This window comes from Carcharodon carcharias, chromosome 11 (assembly GCF_017639515.1).
Source record: "Carcharodon carcharias isolate sCarCar2 chromosome 11, sCarCar2.pri, whole genome shotgun sequence".
Classification (NCBI taxonomy): Eukaryota; Metazoa; Chordata; class Chondrichthyes; order Lamniformes; family Lamnidae; genus Carcharodon; species Carcharodon carcharias.
In genome coordinates, this window is record NC_054477.1 from 119,510,425 (window position 1) to 119,533,003 (window position 22,579).

Sequence of the window (22,579 nt, forward strand, 5' to 3'; positions counted from 1 at the left end):
TTTCCTGCTTTCTGTCTCCCTTTTTGAATAATGAAGTTACATTTGCTATCTTCCAAGCTAATGGGACCTCCCTGAATCGAAGGAGTTTTTGAAAATTAAAACCAATGCATCAACTATCTCACTAGCCACATTTTTGAAAACCCTAGGATAATTGTCCATCAGGACTTGTCAGCCTGCAGCTCCAACAATTTATTCGATACCACTTTTCTGGTGATTGTAATTTTCCCGAGTTCCTCCCTCCCTTACATTTCCTGATATTTTGGCTGCTTCTTGGATGTTACTTGTTTCCTCTATAGTGAGGACTGTTCAGTTTATAGAGTCATAGAGGTCTACAGCACAGAAAAAGGCCCTTCAGCCCATTGAGTCTGCGCCGGTCAAACAAATACATAACTATTCTAATCCCATTTTCCAGCACTAGGCCCATAGTTTTTTATGCCATGGAATCGCAATTGCACTTAAATGTTATGAGGGTTTCTGCCTCTACCATCTTTTCAGGCAATGAGTTCCAGATTCCCACCACCCTCTGGGTGAAAAAATTCTTCCTCACATCCTCTCCAAACCTCCTGCCCCTTACCTTAAATCTATGCCCCCTGGTTATTGATCCCTCCACCAAGGGGAAAAGTTCCTTCCTGCCTACCCTATCTATGCCCCTCATAATTTTATACACCTCAATCATATACCCCCTCAATCTCCTCTGCTCCAGGGAAAATAACCCCAGTCTATCCAATCTCTCCTCATAACTAAAACTCTCCAGCCAGGGCAACAACCTGGTAAACCTCCTCTGCACTCTCTCTAGTGCAATCGCATCCTTCCTATAATGCGGATTCTAGAACTGCACGCAATACTCTAGCTGTGGCCTAACCAGCATTTTATACAGTTCCAGCATAACCTACCTGCACTTATATTCTATGACTCGGCTAATAAAGGCAAGTATCCCATATGTCTTCTTAAGCACCTTATCTACCTGTCTTGCTACCTTAAGGGACTGGTGGACAGGCACACCAAGGTCCCTCTGACCCTCGGTCCCTACCATTCATCATGTATTCCCATGCCTTGTTTGTCCTGCCCAACTGCATCACCTCAAACTTATCCAGATTAAATTCCATTTGCACTCCCCACCTATTTCCATTATTTTTAAATGTATTTCCATCCATTGTTTTATGTCTACCTTTTAGCCTTTTTCGATTCCTTCACCCCACCCAACCCCCACTAGGGCTATCTGTACCTTGCTCACTCTGCTTTCTACCCTTAATTAGCACATTCCTTTACATAATATCACCACCTTCAACACCTCTTTGTCCTTTTGTCTGTGACATTTTTTGATTATCTCTACCTTTCATTGGCCCTCTATCCAGCTCTTCTTGTCCCAACGCCACCCCCCCTTAAACCAGCATATATTTCACCTCTTTTCTATTTTTCCTTAGTTCTGTTGAAGAGTCGTGTGGACTCGAAATGTTAACTGTGCTCCTCTCCACAGATGCTGCCAGACCTGCTGAGTTTTTCCAGGTATTTTTGTTTTTGTTTTAAATTCCATTTGCCGCTGATTAGCCCATCTGACCAGACAGTCTAAATCCTCCTGTGATCTAAGGCTATCCTCCTCACTATTTACCATGCTAACAATTTTCGTGCCATCCACGAACTTACTGATCAACCCTCCTACATTCAAGTCTAAATTGTTTATAAATAACACAAACAACAAGGGACCCAACACCAATCTCTGTGGAACTCAGCTGGACACAGGCATCCAGTCACAAAAACATCCCTCGACCATCACCCTCTGCTTCCTGCCACTCAGCCAATTCTGGATCCAATTTGTCAAATTGCCTTGGAACCCATGGGCTCTTACCTTCATTATCAGTCTCCCATGCGGGACCTTATCAAAAGCCTTGCTGAAGTCAAAGAAGACTATGTCAAATGTATTGCCCTCATCTACACACTTGGTCACTTCTTCAAAAATTCAGTCAAATTGGTCAGACATGACCTCCCCTTAACAAAACCATGCTGACTGTCCTTGATTAATCCCTGCCTTTCAAGTGTAGATTAATTCTGTCCCTCAGGAATTGCTTCTAATAGTTTCCCCATCACTGAAGTTAGATTGACTGGCCTGTAGTTCCCTGGTTTATCCCTTCCTCCCTTCTTAAATAATGGTACCACATTGGCTGTCCTCCAGTCCTCTGGCACCTCGCCTGTGGCCAGAGAGGTATTGAAAATTATTGCCAGCATCCCCTGCTATCTCCTCCCTTGTCTCACTCAACAGTCTGGGATACATTTCATCCGGGCCTGGAGATTTATCTACTTTTAAGCCTGCCAGACCACTTAGAACCTCCTCCCTTTCTATGCTAATTTCTTTAATTATATCACAGTCCTTCTGCTTGATTTCCGTACAATCTTGCCAAACTCCCTTGTGCCTTAACCAGCCTACAATTTCTATGCCTTCCAGACTCACCTGCTCTCTCTTCTAATTGTGGCCGTGCATCTCCCCCCACTGAACCTCCTCTCAGGATCCCATCCCCCTGCCAATTTTGTTTAAACCCTCCCCAACAGCACTAGCAAACCTCCCAGTAAGGATGTTGGTCCCATTCCTGTTCAGGTGCAACCCATCTGCCTTGTACAGGTCCCACCACCCCATCATTCATTTGGCATCTCCTTGTTTTCCATTATCAATTCTCCAGACCCACCTTCTATAGGCCCAATGCTCACTTTCTTAACTCATTTATTTTTAAAATATTTATAGAAACTCTTACTATCTGGTTCTATATTTCTGGCTAGCTTTCTCTCGTGCTCATTTTTCCCCCTCATTAATCTTTAAGCCATCCCTTGCTGATACTGTCTTTAAGCTTACTAGTTAACCACAGATGGGTGTCGGTCCTTGGATTATTTCTTACTCGTTGGAATGTATCAATTCTGTGTATTCTGAAATATTCCCTTAAATGTTTGCCACTGCATCTCTATTGACATATTCCTTAACCTAATTTGCCAATTCACTTTAGCCAGCTCTGCTTTCATGCCCTTAATTACGTTTGAAAACATGGCCTTGAACTCAATCCTCTCTCCCTCAAACTGAATGTAAAAGTCAATCATATTGTGGTCGTTGCTACCTAGGGCCACCTTTACTATTAGATCATTAATTAATCCCATTTTGATGCATGGTAGCAGGTCTAGTATAACCTGCCCTCTGGTTGGCTCCAGAACATACTGTTCTGAGAAATTATTGCAAAAACATTCTAGGCTACCTTTGCCCATTAAAATCTCCCATGATTATTTTTGTGCCTTTCTGACAAGCTCCCATTATTTCTTCCTTTATGCTTCACCCTACCATGTGGTTACTATTAGGAGGTCTGTACACTACTCCCACAAGTGACTTCTTGCCTTTAGCATTTCTCATCTCTACCCAAACTGTTTCCACATCCTGGTTTCCTGAGCTTAAGCCATCTCTCTCTACTGTGCTTATACCATCATTAACTAACCAAGCTACCCCTCTACCTTTTCCTCACTTACAGTCTTTCCTAAATGTCTAAAACTCTTTAATATTCATGTCTCAATCCATGTCTTCCTGCAGCCATGTCTCTGTAATGGCTATCAAATTGTGTTAATTTATTACAAAAGTAAAATACTGCAGATGCTGGAAATCTGGAACAAAAACAAAAAATGCTGGAAAAACTCAGCAGGCCTCTCAGCATCTGTGGGGAGAAAGACAGAGTTAATGTTTTGAGTGCATATGAATCTTCTTCAGAGCAGAAGAGTCATACGGACTCGAAACGTTAACTCTATCTTTCTCTCCACAGATGCTGTCAGACCTGCTGAGTTTTTCCAGCAACTTTTATTTTTGTTTGTGCTTATTTATTTCTATGTTTGCTCCCAGTTTATCTGTTTTGTTTCAAATGCTTCATGCATTCAGATACAGAGACTTTAGTTTTATCCTTTTTATAACCTTTATCCTCATCTGTTAATTTACTGTTAGATTTGTACTCTCCATCCCTCCCTGTCATGGTCTGTTTTTCATTACCTGTAATAACACCTTTCTCTTTTGCCTTGTCTCTACTCGATTTACCACATCTTCCCAAATTTGATCCCCTGTCCCCACTACTCAGTTTGAAACCTTCTCTTTCCCTTGTTATGCGTCTCGCAAGAACACCAGTCCTAGTACGGTTCTGGTGCAGGCCCTCCCAGCTGTACAGATCCCACTTTCCCCAGTACTGGTGCCAGTGGCCCACAAACCAGAACCCACTTCTCCCACACCAGTCTTTGAGCCATGCATTCATCTCTTTAATCTGATTTGTCTTTTGTCAATTTGTATGTGGCTCAGGTAATAATCCAGAGATTATGACCTTTGAGGTCCTGCTTCTTAATTTGGTGCCAAGGTCCTCATACTGACTATGCAGAACCTCCTTCTTTCATTGGTACCCTACATGGGTCCTCCCCCTCCCACTGCACATTCCTCTCTAGCTCCAGGTAGATGTCCCAAACCTTGGCATCAGGCAGGCAACACAGACATGTGGAATCACTCTTTGCCACAGAGAGTGGTGTCAATCCCTCAGACTATACTGTCCCCAACTACCATTGCATTCCCTGTTACTCCCTCCACTGAATGACTACCTATACCATGGTGCCTTAGTCAGTTAGCTCATCCGCCCTGCAGCCCCTAATCTCAACCAAACAAGCTGAAAAAACCTCAAACCTGTTGGACAATTGAAAAAGTCAAGGCTCATGCACACCTACCCTCTGGGTCCCCTTAACTGCCTCAATTGCAGTCACACTGTCCTGTCCCTGACCAAATCAGAAGACCCTATCCTAAGGGGTGTGACTGCCTCCTGGAATAAAGTATTCAGGTAACTTTCCCCCTCCCTGATGTGCCACAATGCCTGCAGCTCGGCCCCTAGCTCAATAACTCTGAGTTGAAGTTTCTGCACCGCAAACATTACTGCAGATGTGTTTGCCGTGGATCACACCGGTTTCCAGAATCTCCCACACCCTGCAATCGCAGCACATCTCCTGCCTGCCCTGCCATTTTCGATATGTCCCAATTAAATAATAATTGCTAATTAATTTATAAATTATTTATTAATAAAGCCTATACCTCCCAATAGGTTTAGGCATTACCAAAACCTTACAATATTAATAAAACAGTACAGTATTTACAATACTGATAAAACTTAAGTTTCTAATAATACTGGTTACTGATTTACCTGCTTCTTCTGCTGCACCAAAGTGGAAATCAAATGATGGAGGCTGAAAAAAAGCACCTCCTCCCTGTTTTTCACCAAACTCCCCACTCAACACATACTACTTCTTGCAGTAAACCTTACCCAAAGCACCTCTTTCCCCCATGCAGCAAATTCCCACTTTGAACCAATTATACTCACTTGGTCAAAAACAGAATTACCTGGAAAAACTCAGCAGGTCTGGCAGCATCGGCGGAGAAGAAAAGAGTTGACGTTTCGAGTCCTCATGACCCTTCGACAGAACTACTGAGTTTTTCCAGGTAATTCTGTTTTTGTTTTGGATTTCCAGCATCCGCAGCTTTTTTGTTTTTATACTCACTTGGTCTCTGTTTCGCTAAGGCCAAAGTCACAGACCATGCACCATTACTTAAGTGTGTTCGCTCTGTCCCTTCTTACTACCCTCTGATTATTATTTCCCTTATTGGTACCTTGGTCTGTTGCCTTGACTTCACTCTTTAATTTATCATGACTTCCCACACTTGATCCCTCAACCCTCCTATTTAGTTTAAACCCTCTCTGCTGCCCTAATTATACAACTCACCAGAGCACTGATCCCAGCACCGTTCAGGCGAAGACCATCCCAACGATACAGCACCCACTTTCCGCAGTACTGGTGCCAGTGCCCATAAATCAAAACCTATTTCTCCCACACCAATCTTTGTGCCACACATTTAACTCTAATCTTACTTACCCTTTGCCAATTTGCTTGTAGCTCAGTTAATGATCTATGGAATAGTGACTTTGATTTAATTTAGCCCTGAGCTATTCATAATCCCGAAGTAGAACCTCTTTCTTTGTCTTATCTATGTCACTGATAACCACATGGACAACGACCACTGAATCCTCCTCTTCCACAAGAAGTTACACTCCAGCCTTGAGCAATAGTCCTGAACCCTAGCACTGGGCAGGCAACACAGTCTTCTGGACTCTTGCTCTCAACCGCAGAGAACTGTGTCCATTCCCCTACTACCACTACATTCCTATTAACTTGAATGGCTTCCTGTACCACAGTTATCATGGTTATTTCACTCATCCACCCTGCAGTCCCTGCTTTCATCCATACAGGCTAAAAGCACCTCAAACCTGCTGGACAATTGCAACTGCTGAGGCTCCTCCCTTTCTACCTTCTTGATCCTCATAACTGCCTCACTCACTCGCACACCCTCCTGTCCCTGACCACAGACCAAATTAGAAGACCCCAACCTAAAGGGTCCTGCCTCCTGGTACAAAGTGTCCAGGTAACTTTCGCACTCCCTGCTGCATCGCAATGTCTGCAGCTCAGTCTCCAGTTCAACGACTTTGAGCTGAAGCTCTTCTAGCTGAATCCACTTGCTGCAGACATGTTTGTCCTGGATCATACTGTCGTCCACAAGCTTCAGTTCTACAGTTGCCACACATCACCTACCCTGCCAACTTTATTATGAGCTAATTAATTTATTATTTCTCTCCCTCTTGCTGGGTCTCTCCCCTTCACTGGTCTCTCCCCTTCACCCTGTTTCTCCCTCTCACCAGGTCTCTTTCCCCCTTGCACCGCTTTTGAACTCTCGCTAGGTCTCTTCCCCTTGTCCGCTTTTGGACTCTCACTGGGGGTTTCCCTCTCGATCCTCCTCACTCCATGTTTGAACTCTCGCTGGGTCTCCCAGTTGTTCCTGCTAGCATCACTTTTGAACTTTCACTGGGTCTCCCTCTCACTCCCCATCATGCCACCTTTGAACTCTCTTTTAAGACTCTCCTTAAAACCTACCACTTTGACCAAGTTTTTGATTATCAGTCCTAATAGCTCAGTGACAAATCTTGCTTGACAACATTCATATGAAATGCTTTGAGATTTTTAAAGGTGTTATATAATTGTACATACTATTATTGATTGTTGTTGAAATACTGCAAGGCTTGGGAAACACAACCAAATTAAAACAACTGCCGAGGATGAGGACAGTTATTTCAAAAAATTGATAGATTGTAGAATCTTATAGCAGGCCATTTAGCTCATCATGCCTTTCCTAGATCTTTGGTAGAGCAATCTAATTAATCCCAGTCCTCTGCTCTTTCCCATTAAATTTTCTGTGTACTTTGGTTAACAGCCATTCTGCCACTGAAAGCAATTTCTTTGTATTTACTCTATCAAAAGTATACATAGGCCTGAATTTTACCTTTGGCGGGCAAGCCTGATTGGCGGGCCCGGGAGCGGATAGGAAACAGACTGCCGACTGCGATTGGCCCTGAATGCGATTTCACACTGGCTGGCCAATTAGCCAGCATGAAACATGCACTGAAATGCTCAGCACTGCTGGGGCGGGAAGAGGGCAGGCGATGACTTTTCCGCGGGCACGGATGAGCACTGCGAGAAAGCTCCTGTGAAGGCAAATAGCTGCTTCGGAGCTAGAGATCTGAAAAAGCTGAAAAAAAGTGTCCATACATCATAATAAATTACCTGAAAGTATAGCTGATAAAAGTGCTATCCACAGAAATTTATTTTTATTTTATTTAATCACAGAAATTTCATCCCACCCTTGAATGAGGTTTGATGAAAAATGCAAAGGCTGATTCGCCCGTCCGCCAACTGTAAGGTTGGGTGGGCAACAAAAAATCAGCGTTGATTGCACCGTTAATGGGTTAATTGCCTTCTTAATTGTCGGTGGGCGCGCTTCAGACTTTTGTCTGAAATATCGCGCGAGTGCCTGATGACGTTGGGATGCTCGCCCAATGTTTTTTTGGGTGATTTTATGCCTGATTGGGCCAGGCGTACACCTGCCCACGGGACATAGCATACTACCCAGAATTTTGAATTCCTCTAATATATCTTGGGATTTGTATAAGGAAACTCAATTGCATTGAAGTATCTCGCCCGACAGACGTAAAGAACATATCATTTTCTTCAACAGTCGCTGCTCTGTTAGAGTTTTATTTCAGTTGGCTTAAATTAGTGTTTATTTTCTCCAAAGAGGTTTTTGGCTGTGCACAGCATGAAGCCCTTGGGGTGAAATAGGCCCTGAGTGACAGTGCATTATAAACGATAGCTAATCGGCTGTAATAATGTCAGTGATAAAGAAAATTTGGTGGGGTGTAAAATTGGCTGTTGATTCTCCATCACAATTTTGTGCTGCTGTGCAAAATTATTTTACTTCTCTAGAGCTTTAATGTGAAAAGCTATTCCGGCAGGGGCTGGAATTTTCCGAGTTTCCACAGCAGCAGAGCCCCACGTGATGGCTACCACTGATCTCAGTTGGCACTATACTTAGCTGTATGAATATTTAAATATGAATCAGATGGACGATGGTGAAAACTGGTAATTAATTTGTGATAAGATTTTTACTATTCATGAGTAACTGTGAAAGACAAGTGGTAGTACAGAACTGGTGAGTTGTTTTCAGTCGCTGGAATGGCTACTCACCTTTTTAATTGAGGTCACTGTAATTAAGCAGCTACTATTAATTTTCTGAAACAAAAACAGAAAATGTTGGAAAAACTCTTTTTATATTCTACTCTATCTATTAATTTTCTGTAGGTCACTTGAGCAATCCCTGTGTAGTAGTTAATGTATTACTAATTTTTACAAACATGAGTTCCTTTTTGATTTCCTATTTCTCACGCTTATAACTACTAAATAAGCAACTATGAAGGAACATCAATTGCTAAAGCTATTTTATAATAACAGATAGCAGGAATCACACCTTCACAAGTAACTAGTTGGTTAGCTGGGCATTCTTATGGTAAGGTGACAATCAGTGTGTGATTTTCCCTTGTACCACATTCCTTAATGTGGTATGGCTGAGATGTGATATGGTAGTTTATGACAAATTAGTCCAAATTGGCCCAATGCCATGAAATTGCAAGGACTTTCACTTCACTTCACAAACAGATGATCTCTGAATCAAGTCTCTACTTTGTCTGACACAGACTTCTCTGTTGTAACTTAACTTGCGACTTTAAGAAATACCCCTCAGCAACATGACACTGCACCTTGGAAAATGCAAAAAGTTGTTACATCTCCTAAATTTTACAACTATGTGAATTAAAGCATGAAAATAAGGGACAATTTTCTGATACTGGCTGGTGACATACTGTAGATCATGGAATATAAATCGACCCATGTAGAGGCCAACCCCATCTTTTCAGCTCTAAAAATCATGTTTTTACACATACTTGGAGTTTATGTTGTTTCCCCTTTTTCAGACAGGACATGCAATACACGTAGTGGTCAACCTCAATTTTTCACCCCACAAGTGGATGCTTTTCTTACTGGTACCTTATAACTGGGTGCAAGGGATCAGGCAGGTGATGCAGACTGTATTGCAAAGATGTGTGGATATTTAAGACAGGCCCACATAGAGCAAAGCCCCTGTACCGAATATGACCACCCACACCCACGCTGGTAGTTCACTTTTACATTCAGTGCATAAGTTGACTCCTTCACAGTTTTGGAGGGACTTTTCGAGGCTTCAGTGGTTGACTTATACGCCGACATCTACAGTGGTTGGAAAGTCATCACAATACAAGCATGAAGCCCACAATTAAATCATGGATTGACTATCTTAATTACAAATCTATCCACTATTCAACTTATCTTTTAAAAAAGCTTATGTACCTATTTAAGTTTGCTTAATGTTTTAATGTGTTAATAATAATGTACAGTATATAATGTAATCAAGAATTTCTGAACAATAACTGGTGTATCATCCACCTCAGCTTCCTCCTGAGGACCCCAGCATCACAGGTGCCAGTCCTCAGACAATTTGATTTACTCCATGTGATATCAAGTAACAGCTGACTACATTGGATACAGCAAAGGTTATGGGCCCTGACAATGTCCTGGCTGTGGGCAGAATTTAATGCCCTTTCCCGTAGTAAGTTTGGAGGCGGGGGCATTTAATAAGGCAGGAGGATTCTGAATGCGGACCCCACTGCCTTCCCGTCTCCACCACGATTAAGTCAGTGGTGTGAAGGCCATCCATGGGGAGAATACCTCATTCAAAGGCACTCGATGCCTGATCGAGAGACGGAGCATCAGCAAAGGGGGCCGCACTGAGAGCCACCCCCAGCCCTTGCTGATGACATCTCTCCCTTGCAACACCTTCTCACCTGTGGCCTGGGATCCAGCAATGATACTAGACCTTGGTTGGGTGTTGTACTGGCAGCAGCCACTGCCTCGGTGGCACTGCTGTCCATTAGAGCTGCCGGCTTTTGATTGGTTGGCAGCTCTTGGTAGGCAGGACTTCTTCACTTGACCGCGGGGAAGGTCTGCTGCTGTCCATTTAAGTGTCTGAGTGCCACTTATTTCGGCAGGCCTTCCCTAAAAGAGCTCTCACCATTTCAGCAGCCGGAGGACAAAACTGCCTGCTTTAAACACCTCCATGTCAGACTGAAGACTTGTGCTCCAAAACTAGCTCCATACCTAGCTAAGCTATTCCAGTGCAGTTCCCTCACTGACTGGCATCTACCCTACAACGTGGAAAATTGCCCAGAGATGTCCTGTCCACAAAAAGCAAGACAAATCCAATTACCACCCCATCAGCCTACTCCTGATCATCAGGAAAATGATGCAGTGTTGTCAACAGTGCTATAAAGTGACACTTTCACAGCAATGACCTACTCAGTTTGGGTTCCACCAGGGACTTTAAGCTCCAGATTTCTTTATAACCTTGGACCAAATATGGACAAAGGAGCTGAATTCCAGTGGTGAGGTGAGAGTGACTGCCCTTGATATCAAGGCTGCGTTTGACTGATTGCAGCATCAAGGAGCCCAAGTGACATTGAAGTCAATATGAAACAGTGGGAAAACTCTCCACTGGTTGGAGTCATACCTAACATAAAGGAAGGCAGTTGTGGTTGTTGCAGGCCAATCAACTCAGCCTCTGGAGTTAGTTGCCAGAGCTCATAAGGCTGGTGTCTAGGCCCAACCATCTTCAGCTGCTTCATTAATGACCTTCCCTCCATCATAAGTGCAGAAGTAGGATTGTTCACTGATGATTGCCCCTCAGGTACTGAACCAGAAATTTCACCATCACTTGACTACATTCTTAAATGTTGGTCTCACCAGTTGGAACTGGTGACTTTCAGCAGTGCTTGCTCCTTCTCTGGAACTCCATCCCAATGAGCAACATGTAGAGGCAGCAAGACCTTGTGGTCCCAAATCAATTTCAAGTTGCTGACATCCCAAGACTTGGTTTCCTGTGCAGGTAAATGTTAGTGGGATCCATACTGAGCAATTCACACAGTGTCAACTGCCTTTAAGTTCTCTGTGTCCAATCGCATTATCATGCCAGGCTTATTCTTCACCAAATATCTAATCATAAGATCAGAAGAAATAGGAGCAGGAGTAGGCAATTCAGCCCCTCGAACTCTCACTACCATTCAACAAAATCATGGCTGATGTGATTGTGGCCACAACTCCAGTTTTCTGCCTGCTTCCCATCCCCCACCAACACCATTACCTCTGCTCCATTGCCTGCTCAACATTTCCTCATAAGACAACCCCTTCATCCTAGACTCCAGCCTGTGAACTTTCTCTGAATTGCTTCCAATGCACTTATATCCCTTCTTAATTAAGGAGACCAAAACTGTACACAGTACTCCAGCTGCAGTCTCACCAATGCTCTGTACAGTTGTAGCAAGACATCTCTACTTTTATACCCCATCCCCCTTGCAATAAAGGCCTACATTCCATTTATTATCCTAATTACTTGCTGTAACTGCATGCTAACATTTTCTGATTTGTGTACAAGGACACCCTGATCCCTCTGTACCATTGTTACTTCCTCAAGGAACTCCATTCTGCACTCACTCTTCTTTAAATTGACCCATTTATCCCTACTCTCTCTTTCTAGTCAATCCTCAGTCCATGCTAATATATCACCCCCAACACCATGAGCCTTTATCTTGTTCAGTAACCTTTTCTGTGGCACCTTATCAAATGCCTTTTGTAAATCCAAATAGATGACATCTACCAGTTCCCCGTTATCCACCTGCAAATTAAGTCATCTAAGATTTGTCAACCACAATTGCCCTTTCAGAAAACTACATTGACTCTGCCTGATTGAATTGTGATTTTCTAAATGTTTTGCTACTACCTCCTTAATAATGGATCCTAGCATTTTCCCAATGACAAATGTTAGACTAACTGGTCTAAAATTTCCTGCTTCCTTCTCCCTCCTCCCTTGAAGACTGGTGTTACATTTGCAGTTTTCTAATCTTCTCGGACCTTTCTGAAACTAGGTAATTTTGGAAGATTACAAACAATAAATCCACTTTCTCTGCAGTCACTTTCTTTAACACCTTAGGATGCATGTGATCAAGTCCAGGGGACTTGTCAGCCTTTAATGCCATTAGTTTCCTTTAGTGATCATGATTGTTTTAAGTTCCTTCCTCCACTTTGTCCCCTGCTTTCCTACAATTCTTGGGATGTGTTTTATGTTTTCTACTGTGATACAAAATATTTGTTCAAAGTCTCTGCCATCTCCACTTGTTTCCCATTATTAATTCCCCAGTCTCACCTTCTAAGGGACCAACATTCACTGTCATTACTCTTCTCCTTTTTAGATACTTGTTGATGGTTTTATTATTTTTTTAACATATCTTGTTAGTTTTTTCTCATACTCCAATTTCTCCCTCTTTAGTTTTTTAATCATCCCTCACTGGCTTCTAAAGTTTTCCAATCTTCTGGCCTACTACTAAACTTTGTACATCTTTTCTTTCAATTTGAAATAACTTCCTTAGTTCACCATGGTTGGTGCACCCTTCTCTTAAGAGTCCTTCTTTCTCAATGGAATATATCTTTACTGAAAGTTATGAAATATCTCCTTAAATATCCATCATTGCTTCTCTATCGTCTTACCTTTTAACTTATTTTCCCATTCCACTTTAGCCAACTTTGTCTTCATACCTGTGCAGTTGTCTCTATTTAAGTTTAAAGACACTAGTTTCACACCAGAATTTTTCACCCTCAAACTGAATGTGAAATTTCATGAAATTATGATCACTATTACCTAGAGGATCCTTTACTATCAGTTCATTAATTAATCCTATCTAATCACACATTACCATGTCCAAATAGCCTGTTCCCTGTTTGGTTCCATGATACATTGTTCTAAGAAATTATCCCAAATACATTCTATGAATTCATCCTCAAAGTTATTTTTGGCAATTTGATTAGTCCAATCTATATGAAGATTGAAAGCTTCCAAGATTAATTCAGCACCTTTATTACAAGCCCCCATTATTTCTTGATTTATACTTTGTCCCACAGTGTAGCTACTGAAGCCTATAAACCATACCTACTAATGACTTCTTTCATTTGCTATTTATGATCTCCACCCAAACCAATTTGGTATTTTATTCCTCCAACCAAGATGTCTCTCTACTGTGCTGATCTTATTCTTTATAAATAGAGCTATCCCACCTCCTTTTCCTTTTCTCCCGTCCTTCTGAGATATCAAGTATGCTTGAATGTTTGGGTGCAAGCTGTTGTCACTTTGTAACCATGGCAGAACCGTCCCAGATTTGCACTAAGTGCGATAGCAGGTGGGTAAAACGTTGTTTCACCTGCCAGCCGCAATGGTGGGTTTTCATGCCCTATTGTCCCAGGAAACACGCTGTTTCCATGGCGGGTGGGCTCTCATTCGCCCACCATGCCAACACCTCGCTGCATCACCACACCAGACGTCATAATTAAAGTCCAGATGCGCTCACACATCTCTCTGCTTCCAGCCCATGACTACTGCAGGGAAGATATCCACAAAATGAAAAATATTGCAGCCCCTAGGGTTAGTGACACGTCACTGGAACACCTTTTGGATGCCATGGTGGCTTGCTGTGATGTCTCCTATGCCAGCTCTGGCTGCAGGATGGGCAGCAGCATGACCAGCCAGGCTTGGGTGGCAGTGGCAGCAGGTCAGTGCCAATGCTGCTCAGAAGAGGTTGGCCATCCAATGCAGAAAGAGGATGAATGATCTCATCAGTGCAGCCAGGATATGGCAACCATCTCAGCATTCTAAATTCACACATTCAAGCCCATCACAAATTCACTGGCATCTCACTCACTGCCAGCTCAAAGGATATCACCACCCTTTCTCTCATGTCCATCTGGTCTTACCTCCTCTGGAGACTGTCTCCTCAGCCCTCACCATCTTGAAGCCACTTGCACAAATCAACAGGTGCCCCCACACACACCCTGGGTTACCCTCCTTCCCCAGTGCAGCTCTCGTCCTGCAGCCTCTTCCCTTGCCTGAGGCCATTTCTCCCTCTTCACCAAGCAAGCCCTAGCCCTGCAGCCATTGAAAAGCCACCCACATATGGTTAGTCTGGCAGGTAGAGACCTGCCGTGAGCCCCCTAAAAATGATCTGGTGCGTCTATGAAGCCTGGCGCTGATGACTGTGAGTGCTGACTAAAGCAAGGTAAGCAAGCAAAGCATGAAGACTGGAGTGAAGAGCAGCCCGCCAGGTGCACATTGTTTACGTGCTGTTGTGAAATACATTGGCGTGTTTTCCCACTGACGTGGGTGGACAATCCAGTGGGTGGGGGGACGATTCCAGCTGGCTGGCCTAATAATGACATGCTGGTGTATTACAATGAGGCACCCAAAGCTTGATGGCAGGAAACGCAGTCTGCCATCGGCTGGCTGAGCGGACGATCGCAAACTGGTTTCACGCCATTGTGAAACTGATCATGCCATATTGTCCGCTCAAGCCGCCAAACATACCCGATGCCTGCAGGCCACGGAAATCCTGGCCCATGTCTTTCTAAGGCTATCACATCACATTCATTTATTTTTATTCATGCAATCAATTCATCCATCTTGTTACAGATGCTCTGTGCATTCAGATAAAGAGCCTTTAATTCTGTATTTTTAACCATTTTTCCCTACTTTGACCTTATTTGCTGGTGCACTCTTATATTTTTATGCTCTGTCCTTTTCTGTTATACGCTAGTTATCACTACCCTACATGATTGCCTTGTGTTTTCTCTTTAACTTTCCAAATTTTCCTTCATGCGAACCCTCCCTCCCCATGCCCCTCCCCTCCCATCCGTGCCTCCCCACCCCAGCTATTTAGTTTATAGCCATCAACACAGCCCTGGTGAAACATTTTGCTGGTACATAGGTGCCAGTATGGTTCTTGTGAAGGCCATCTCAACAGTACAGCTCCCCCTTTCTCCAGTACTGGTGCCAATGTCCCATTTAGTGAAACCCATTTTTCCCATACTAATCTTTGAGCTATACATGCAGCTGTACATACATACAAATCTTATTTGTACAATGCAAATTTGCTCATAGGTCAGCTAATAATCCAGAGATTACCTTTGTGATTCTTTTTAATTTAGCCCTGATCTGTTCATACTCTCTCAGCAGAACCTCTTTCTTAATCCTACCTATGTTATTGGAGGGGGGTACTTACAGTTACAATCATCAGGGGAAGGGTATTTAGGAAATTATTAGGACTAAAAGTGGACAAGTTCCCAGGTTCAGATGGACTTCATCCTAGGGTCTTAAAAGAAGTGGCTGCTGAGATAGTAGATGCATTGGTTTTAATTTTCCAAATTTCCCTAGATTCAGGAAAGTTCCCGTCAGATTGAAAGATAATGAATTTGACTCTTCTATTCAACAAAGGAAGGAGACAGAAAGCAGGAAGCTACAGGCCAGTTAGTTTAACATCTGTTGTTGGGCAATTGCTGGAATCTATTATTAGGGAGGTTATAGCAGAGCACAGAAAATTTCAATGCAATCAGGCAGAATCAACATGGTTTTGTGAAAGTGGAATCATGGTCAGAATCTTTGAGTTGGCATGCAGGGATGGCCCTGCTCGCCGACAAGTAAAATGACGCATGGTGACATCGGGCATGTGTCCCGACGTCACTGCGCGTCATTCTGATCTTCAATTCGGCGGGCGTGCACCAGAGTTGGCTGCGTGCCCGCCGAATTGTCAAAGGCCTGTTTAAGGCCATGTAAAAACTAATTAAAAGGATTAACAGGGCTGCCTATCCAACCTTAAGGTTGGCGGGCAGGCGAAGAGCCCAGGCGGCCTTCACATTTATTATGAAACCTCATCCACGGGCGGGATGAGGTTTTATGAAGGATTTTTAAATCAAATAAATTTTTTCATCAAAATTCATTGACAGTGTCACATGAGCTGGGACATGTCACATGAGGGGACATGTCTGAAAAAAATTTTTTCTTTATTTAAATTTTTAAGAATGAAATTAAACTCGCTGGGGCAACTCCATGCCTCAGGGAGATTTCTGCACCCTTTTGCGTGCATGCATGAAAGAGCACAGGCCCTAAACCTGCCCCTTCTCCCTGCCTGCACAGGGAGCGCTCAGCGCTTCCGGGTGCATGTCACGCTGGGTAGGCCTTAATTGGCCCGCCCACATAAAATAGCAGCACGCAGCTGATCATGAGCGGCGATCGGCTGCACACCCGCCCGCTCACACACAGCACCCCCCGACAGGGAGAAAATTCTTCCCCATGCTTCACTAATTGATTGGAGTTCTTTGAGGAAGTAACAAGCAACATGGATAAATGGTAACCTGTGCATGTGTTGTACTTAAATTTCCAGAAGGCATTTGACAAGTGCTGCATCAAAACTTATTATGCAAATAAAGAGCTCATTGCATGAGGTAACATATTAGCATGGATAGAGGATTGGTCAGTTAACAGGAAATAGAGAGTAGGCATAAATGGGTTGCTTTTGGATTGGCAAGATGTGACGAGTAGAGCGCCACAGGGATCAGTGCTGGGGTTTCAACTATTTACAATTTCTATCAATGAGTTGGGCGAAGGGACTGAATGTATAGTTGATCAATTTGCCGATAACACAAAGGTAGGGTAAGAAAATAAGCTGTGAGGACACAAGGATCTACAAAGGAATATAGATCTGTTGAGTGAGTGCAGAAAATTTTGGTGGGTGGAGTATAATGTGTGAGAATGTGAACATGCCCACTTGAGCTGGATGAATAGAAAAGCAGCATGTTATTTAAATAGAGAGAGAGATTGTAGAACTCTGAGGTTGAGAGGGATCTGGTTGTCCTGGTGCATGAATCAGGCAAAGTTAGTACACAGGTACAGCAAGTCATTAAGAAGGCAAATGGAATGTTGTTGTTTATTGCAAGGGGAATGGAATATAAAAGTAGGGATATTTTGCTACAGTTGTACAGGCATTGGTGAGACCACATCTAGAGTTCTGTGTATAGCTTTGGTCGCTTTATTTAAGAAAGGATATAAATGCATTAGAAGCAATTCAGAGAAGCTTCACTTGACTGATACCTGGAATGAGGGGGTTATCTTAGGAGGAAAAATTGGACAGGCTGGGCTTGTATCCATTGGAGTTTAGAAGATCGAAAGGTGATCTTATTGAAACTTGACAGGGTGGATGCTGAAAGGATGTTTCCCCTTGTGGGAGAGTCTTGAACTAGGGGATAGAGTTTCAAAATAAGGGGTCTCCCATATAAGAGAGATGAGAGAAAATGTTTTCTCTCAAGGGGTTGTGAGTCTTTGGAACTCTCATCCCCAGATAGTGGTGGAGGCAGGGTCAAAGAATATTTAAAAAACATAGGTCGATAAATTCTTGACTAACAAGACAGTCAAAGGTTATGGGGGTAGGAAGAATGTAGAGTTGAGGCCACAATCAGATCACCCATGATCTTATTGAATGGTGGAGGAGGCTCGAAGGGCCAAATGGCCTACTTCTTCTCCTTTTTGAATTCATTTATGGGATGTGGGTGTCACTGGCTAGGCCAGCATTTATTGCCCATCCATAATTGCCCTTGAGAAGGTGGTGGTGAGCTGCCTTTCTGAACTGCTGCTGTCCCTGAGGTGTAGGTACACCTACAGTGCTGTTAGGGAGGGAGTTCCAGGATTTTGACCCAGCAACAGTGAAGGAACGGCAATATACTTCCAAGTTGGAATGGTGAATTGCTTGGAGAGGAACTTCCAAGTGGTGGTGTTCTCATGTATCTGCTGCCCTTGTCCTTCTAGATGGTAGTGGTTGTCGGTTTGGAAGGTGCTGTCTAAGGAGCCCAATTGTTCATTGGTATCCACGTCGACCACGACAATGGGATTCTTCCCCTCCTACCCCCAAGTTCCTTTCGAGCCCTGAGGAGATGTCCTTAACCTTACCAGGACAGCAACACAGCCTTCTGGATTCATGCTCTAGGCTGCAGAGAACAGTGTCTAATGTCATAACTATATTGGTCTCTACTACAAATGTATTCCTTTTTGTTCCCCCCACTTGAATGGCCCACTGCAATATGGTGATATGGTCAGTTTTCTCATCCTCCCTACAGTTCCTGCTCTTGTCCACATGAGTTTCAAGAACATCAAATCTTTTGGACGTTTGCAAGGGCAGAGGTTCCTTAATTGCTACCTTCTGGATCTCCATACCTGCCTCTTTAACAGTCACATCCTCCTGTCCCTGACCATGGACCAAATCTGAGTACCTAACCTAAGCTGTGTGACTGCCTCCTGGTACAAACTGTCCAGGTAATGTTCCCCCTCCCTGATGTATTGCAGTGCCCAAAGCTCGGACTCCAGCTCATCAATTCTGAGCTACAGTTCCTCGAAACTGTGCATTTGCGGATGCCATGGTGTCCACTGCATCCACATGCTACAGCTGCAACACATCACCTGCCCTGCCATCTTTATTTTCTCTGTATTTAACTAATTAGATTTCAAGTTTAGAATATCACTCAATGATTATCCATAGTTATATTATGGAGTTTAACTAGTTATATTATAAATTTAGCACCATACTTAAATCTCCTCAGTACCTGTTAAACTACTGCCTCAGTTTAGATGGGAAAAAAACTAAAAACTCACCTGACCACCTAATTAATGCCTCTGGGCTTCAGCTGTCAGGTCCAGCTGTCTCCACTTCCCTCTCTTGAACCACCTTCAAGCTACATATTTAATTTGTTCAATCTGTGTGATATATGCCAATTTTTAAAACTTCTTTCATGGGATGTGGGCATCACTGGCTAGGCCAGCATTTATTGCCCACCCCTAATTATCCTTGAGAAGGTGGTGGTGAGCCGCCTCCTTGAACTGCTGCAGTCATGTGGTGAATGTACACCCACAGTGCTTTTAAGGAGGGAGTTCAAGGCTTGTGACCCAGCGACAGTGATATAGTTCCAAGTCAGGATGGTGTATGGCTTGGAGGGCAACTTGCATTTGGTGGTGTTCCCACATGTCTGCTGCCTTTGACCTTCTTGGTGAAGGTCGGGGTTTGGAAGATGCTTTCGAAGGAGCCCTGGTAAGTTGCTGCAGTGCATCTTGTGGGTGGTATGCTCTGCCAGTGGTTGAGGGAGTGAATGTTTAAAGTGGTAGGTGGAGTGCCAATTAAGCGGGCTGCTTCATCCTGGTTGATGTCAAACTTCCAGAGTGCTGTTGAAGCTGCACTCATCCAGGCAAGTGGAGAGTATTCCATCACACTGCTGACTTGTGCCATGTAGATGCTGGGGAGTCAGGAGGTGAGTTACTCTCTGCAGAATTCACAGCCTCTGACCTGCTACAATTTTTTTATGGCTGGTCCTGTTCTGTTTCTGATCAATGGTAACCCCCCAGGATGTTGATAATCGGGAATCAGCGGTGGTAATGCCATTGAATTTCAAGGTGAGATGTTTAGATTTTCTCTTGTTGGAGATAGTGATTGCCTTGCAATTGTTTGGTATGTATTTTACTTGCCGTTTATCAGCCCAAGCTTGAATGTTGTCCAGGTTTTGCAGCACATAGGCATGGACTGCTTCAGTATCTGAGGAGTCACGAATGGTGCTGACCATTGTGCAATCAGTGAACATCCCCACTTCTGTCTTCATGATAGTGGGAAGGTCACTGATGAAGCAGCTGAAGATGGTTGGGCCTAGGTCAATACCCTGAGGAAGGCTTGCAATGTGTCCTGCGACTGAGATGATTGATCTTCAATAACCACAACCATCTTCCTTTGTGTAAGGTATGACTCCAACCAGCGGAGAGTTTTCCCCGATTCCCATTGATTTCAGTTTTGCTAAGGCTCCTTGATGCCAAACTCAGTCACATGCCGCCTTGATGTCAAGGGCAGTCACTCTCATCTCACCTTGAATGGCATCCTGTACCTTGGTGCTATGGTCAATTTTCCCATCTATCCTGTGGCCCTTGTTCTCATCCAAACACAGCAAGTACTTTCGTAGCCGATGGATAAAGGCAAAGGCTGAGGCTTCTCCATCACTACATCCTAGATCACCATACCTGCCTGACACACAGTCACAAACTCTGCCCTTGACCATTGTCCTACTCTAAAGCACTGCTGAATGTAAGGGCTGTGAACTGCCTCCTGGGATAAAGTGTCCAGATAACTCTCCCCATCCCTGATGCCCCACAATGTCTGCAGTTTGGTCTCTAGCCCAAGCACTCAGAGCTGATGTTCCCGAGCTGCAGACATCACATATGTAGTTATCCTGGATCACAATGCTGCCCAGAATCTCCTACATGCTCCTGCTGCAGCACATCACATGTACTGCCATGTCTAACTAAACTTATTATTGAATAACTGGTTATTTATTTAGTTAAAACTATTATTCAATAAGTTATTTTAGTTGTATAGATTAATTTGTTTATCTAGCTTATTCATTTAATAAAGTAATCGTAAGTTCTGGATTATTAACTCTGAGAAGGACACACATCTCTAGTTTAAAAGAGCAAAAATAAAACTGCAATACTCCCCGATCAATCACATAACTGCTGTCTTTGATATCACTCCTTGATTTTTTTTTTCGTTGATTTTGCAGCTCCAGCTCAGAACTCTGTTGCTCTCATTTTTCTGCAGGTTCACACTCGGCCTGGTTTCCTGGGTCACTGTTCTCTCCTTCCTGATGGTTCACACTTGGGCTAGTTTTATCCTGGATCACTGCTTTCATTCTCCTGCAGATTCATTCTCAGTCTGGTTTTATCCTGGTTCACTTTCAGTCTCTCCTGAAGGTTCACACTCAGTCTGGTTTTATCCTGGTCCACTGTTCACTCTCTCCTGAAGGTTCATACTCAGGCTAGTTTTATCCTGGGTCACTGCTCTCATTCTCCTGAAGGTTCACACTCAGTCTGGTTTTATCCTGGGTCACTGCTTTCGTTCTCCGGCAGGTTCACACTCAGTCTGGTTTTATCTTGGGTGACTGCTCTTGTTCTCCTAAAGGTTCACATTCGGGCTGGTTTTATCCTGGGTCACTGCTATTGTTCTCCTGCCCGTTCACCCTCAAGCGTGTTTTGTCCTAGGTCACTGCTCTCTCTCTCTCTCTCTCACGCTCCCTCCCACCAGTTTAATCTCTGCCCTGGTTTTTTCATGGCTCTCTCCTCTTTCTAATAGTTACAATTAAGCTGATGTGTTTTCATGTAAATGTGAAAAAAAATGTAAAATAGTTATTAAAAAATTATACATTGTATGACTTGTTTCCCGTTTAAAACCAGAAAGCATTATACATTCACTTTGTCCATTTTTTGACTGAACATGTTTACTACAATTTAGGCAAGTGAATATTGGACCTCCTTGAGAGACACAGCACAATACTATATTGGTTTGAGTTCAATTGGCTTTGCATCGGATCCATCTGTTGTACAGTGAGTACTGAATTGGTTATTTTATCCAAATGTTGTATTTTACAAAAAAAAGAATAGCCTGGTGTGAATGTTAAGCTGAAGTCAATGGAAATGCAGAAGAAACACAAAGAAATGTTTGATGCTGGTTACAACTTGCATCCAGAAAGGCAGATACCCCAATATTGTGCTTGGAGAACAGCCTCGTGCCAGCGATTCGTATGGTCCATGGAATGAGGCTGGTTGGCCTGAGCAAGCTTGACATTTCAATTTCCAATTCCAAATGGGAATTTCAGGAGGCTGAGCTATGAACAAGCACTAATCTCATAAATCCCATGCAGATTATTTAACTAAATTATGTAATGGGTCCCACAGTGAATTCCATAAGCTCTTGTGAAGCGCAGCTCCTCACTCACTGAATGTGAAATCGGGGAATTATCCTTGACATCTAAGCATTGACAGCCTGGCCCTGGTACAAAATGTTAATTAGGTAGTTAAAATCTCTTGTTCCTTGTGACAAATGACACAATCGACATGCTCTTCAATTATTTCTTGCAATGCACAACTGTTAAATTATTTTGTGCAGTCACATTCACAGTAACTTAAAGGTAGCAATTTGTGCACAGCATGTGTGGGAATTTTCAAGGTTGAGAAATAATTGAGATTTATGAATGGCCCAGATAGAGTGGATAGGAGGGATCTGTTTTCCTTAGCAGAGAGGTCAGTACTGGGGTGGGATGGGAGGCATAGATTTAAAGTAATTGACCGAAGAATTAGAGGGAAGTTGAGGGAAAAATCTTTTCACCCAGAGAG

General features: G+C 43.3%; 1 protein-coding gene across 2 annotated transcripts in view; it reads left to right on the top strand.

Moving 5' to 3' along the window:
* Window positions 1-22,579, top strand: part of LOC121283780 (uncharacterized protein C3orf85-like) — a 64,109-nt gene that overhangs the window by 35,953 nt on the left and 5,577 nt on the right. For both annotated transcript variants that reach the window (XM_041198491.1, XM_041198492.1), the window contains exon 4: window positions 21,699-21,790. In XM_041198491.1, coding sequence (XP_041054425.1) covers window positions 21,699-21,790 — 92 coding nt within the window. The remainder of the gene's footprint in view (window positions 1-21,698; window positions 21,791-22,579) is intronic.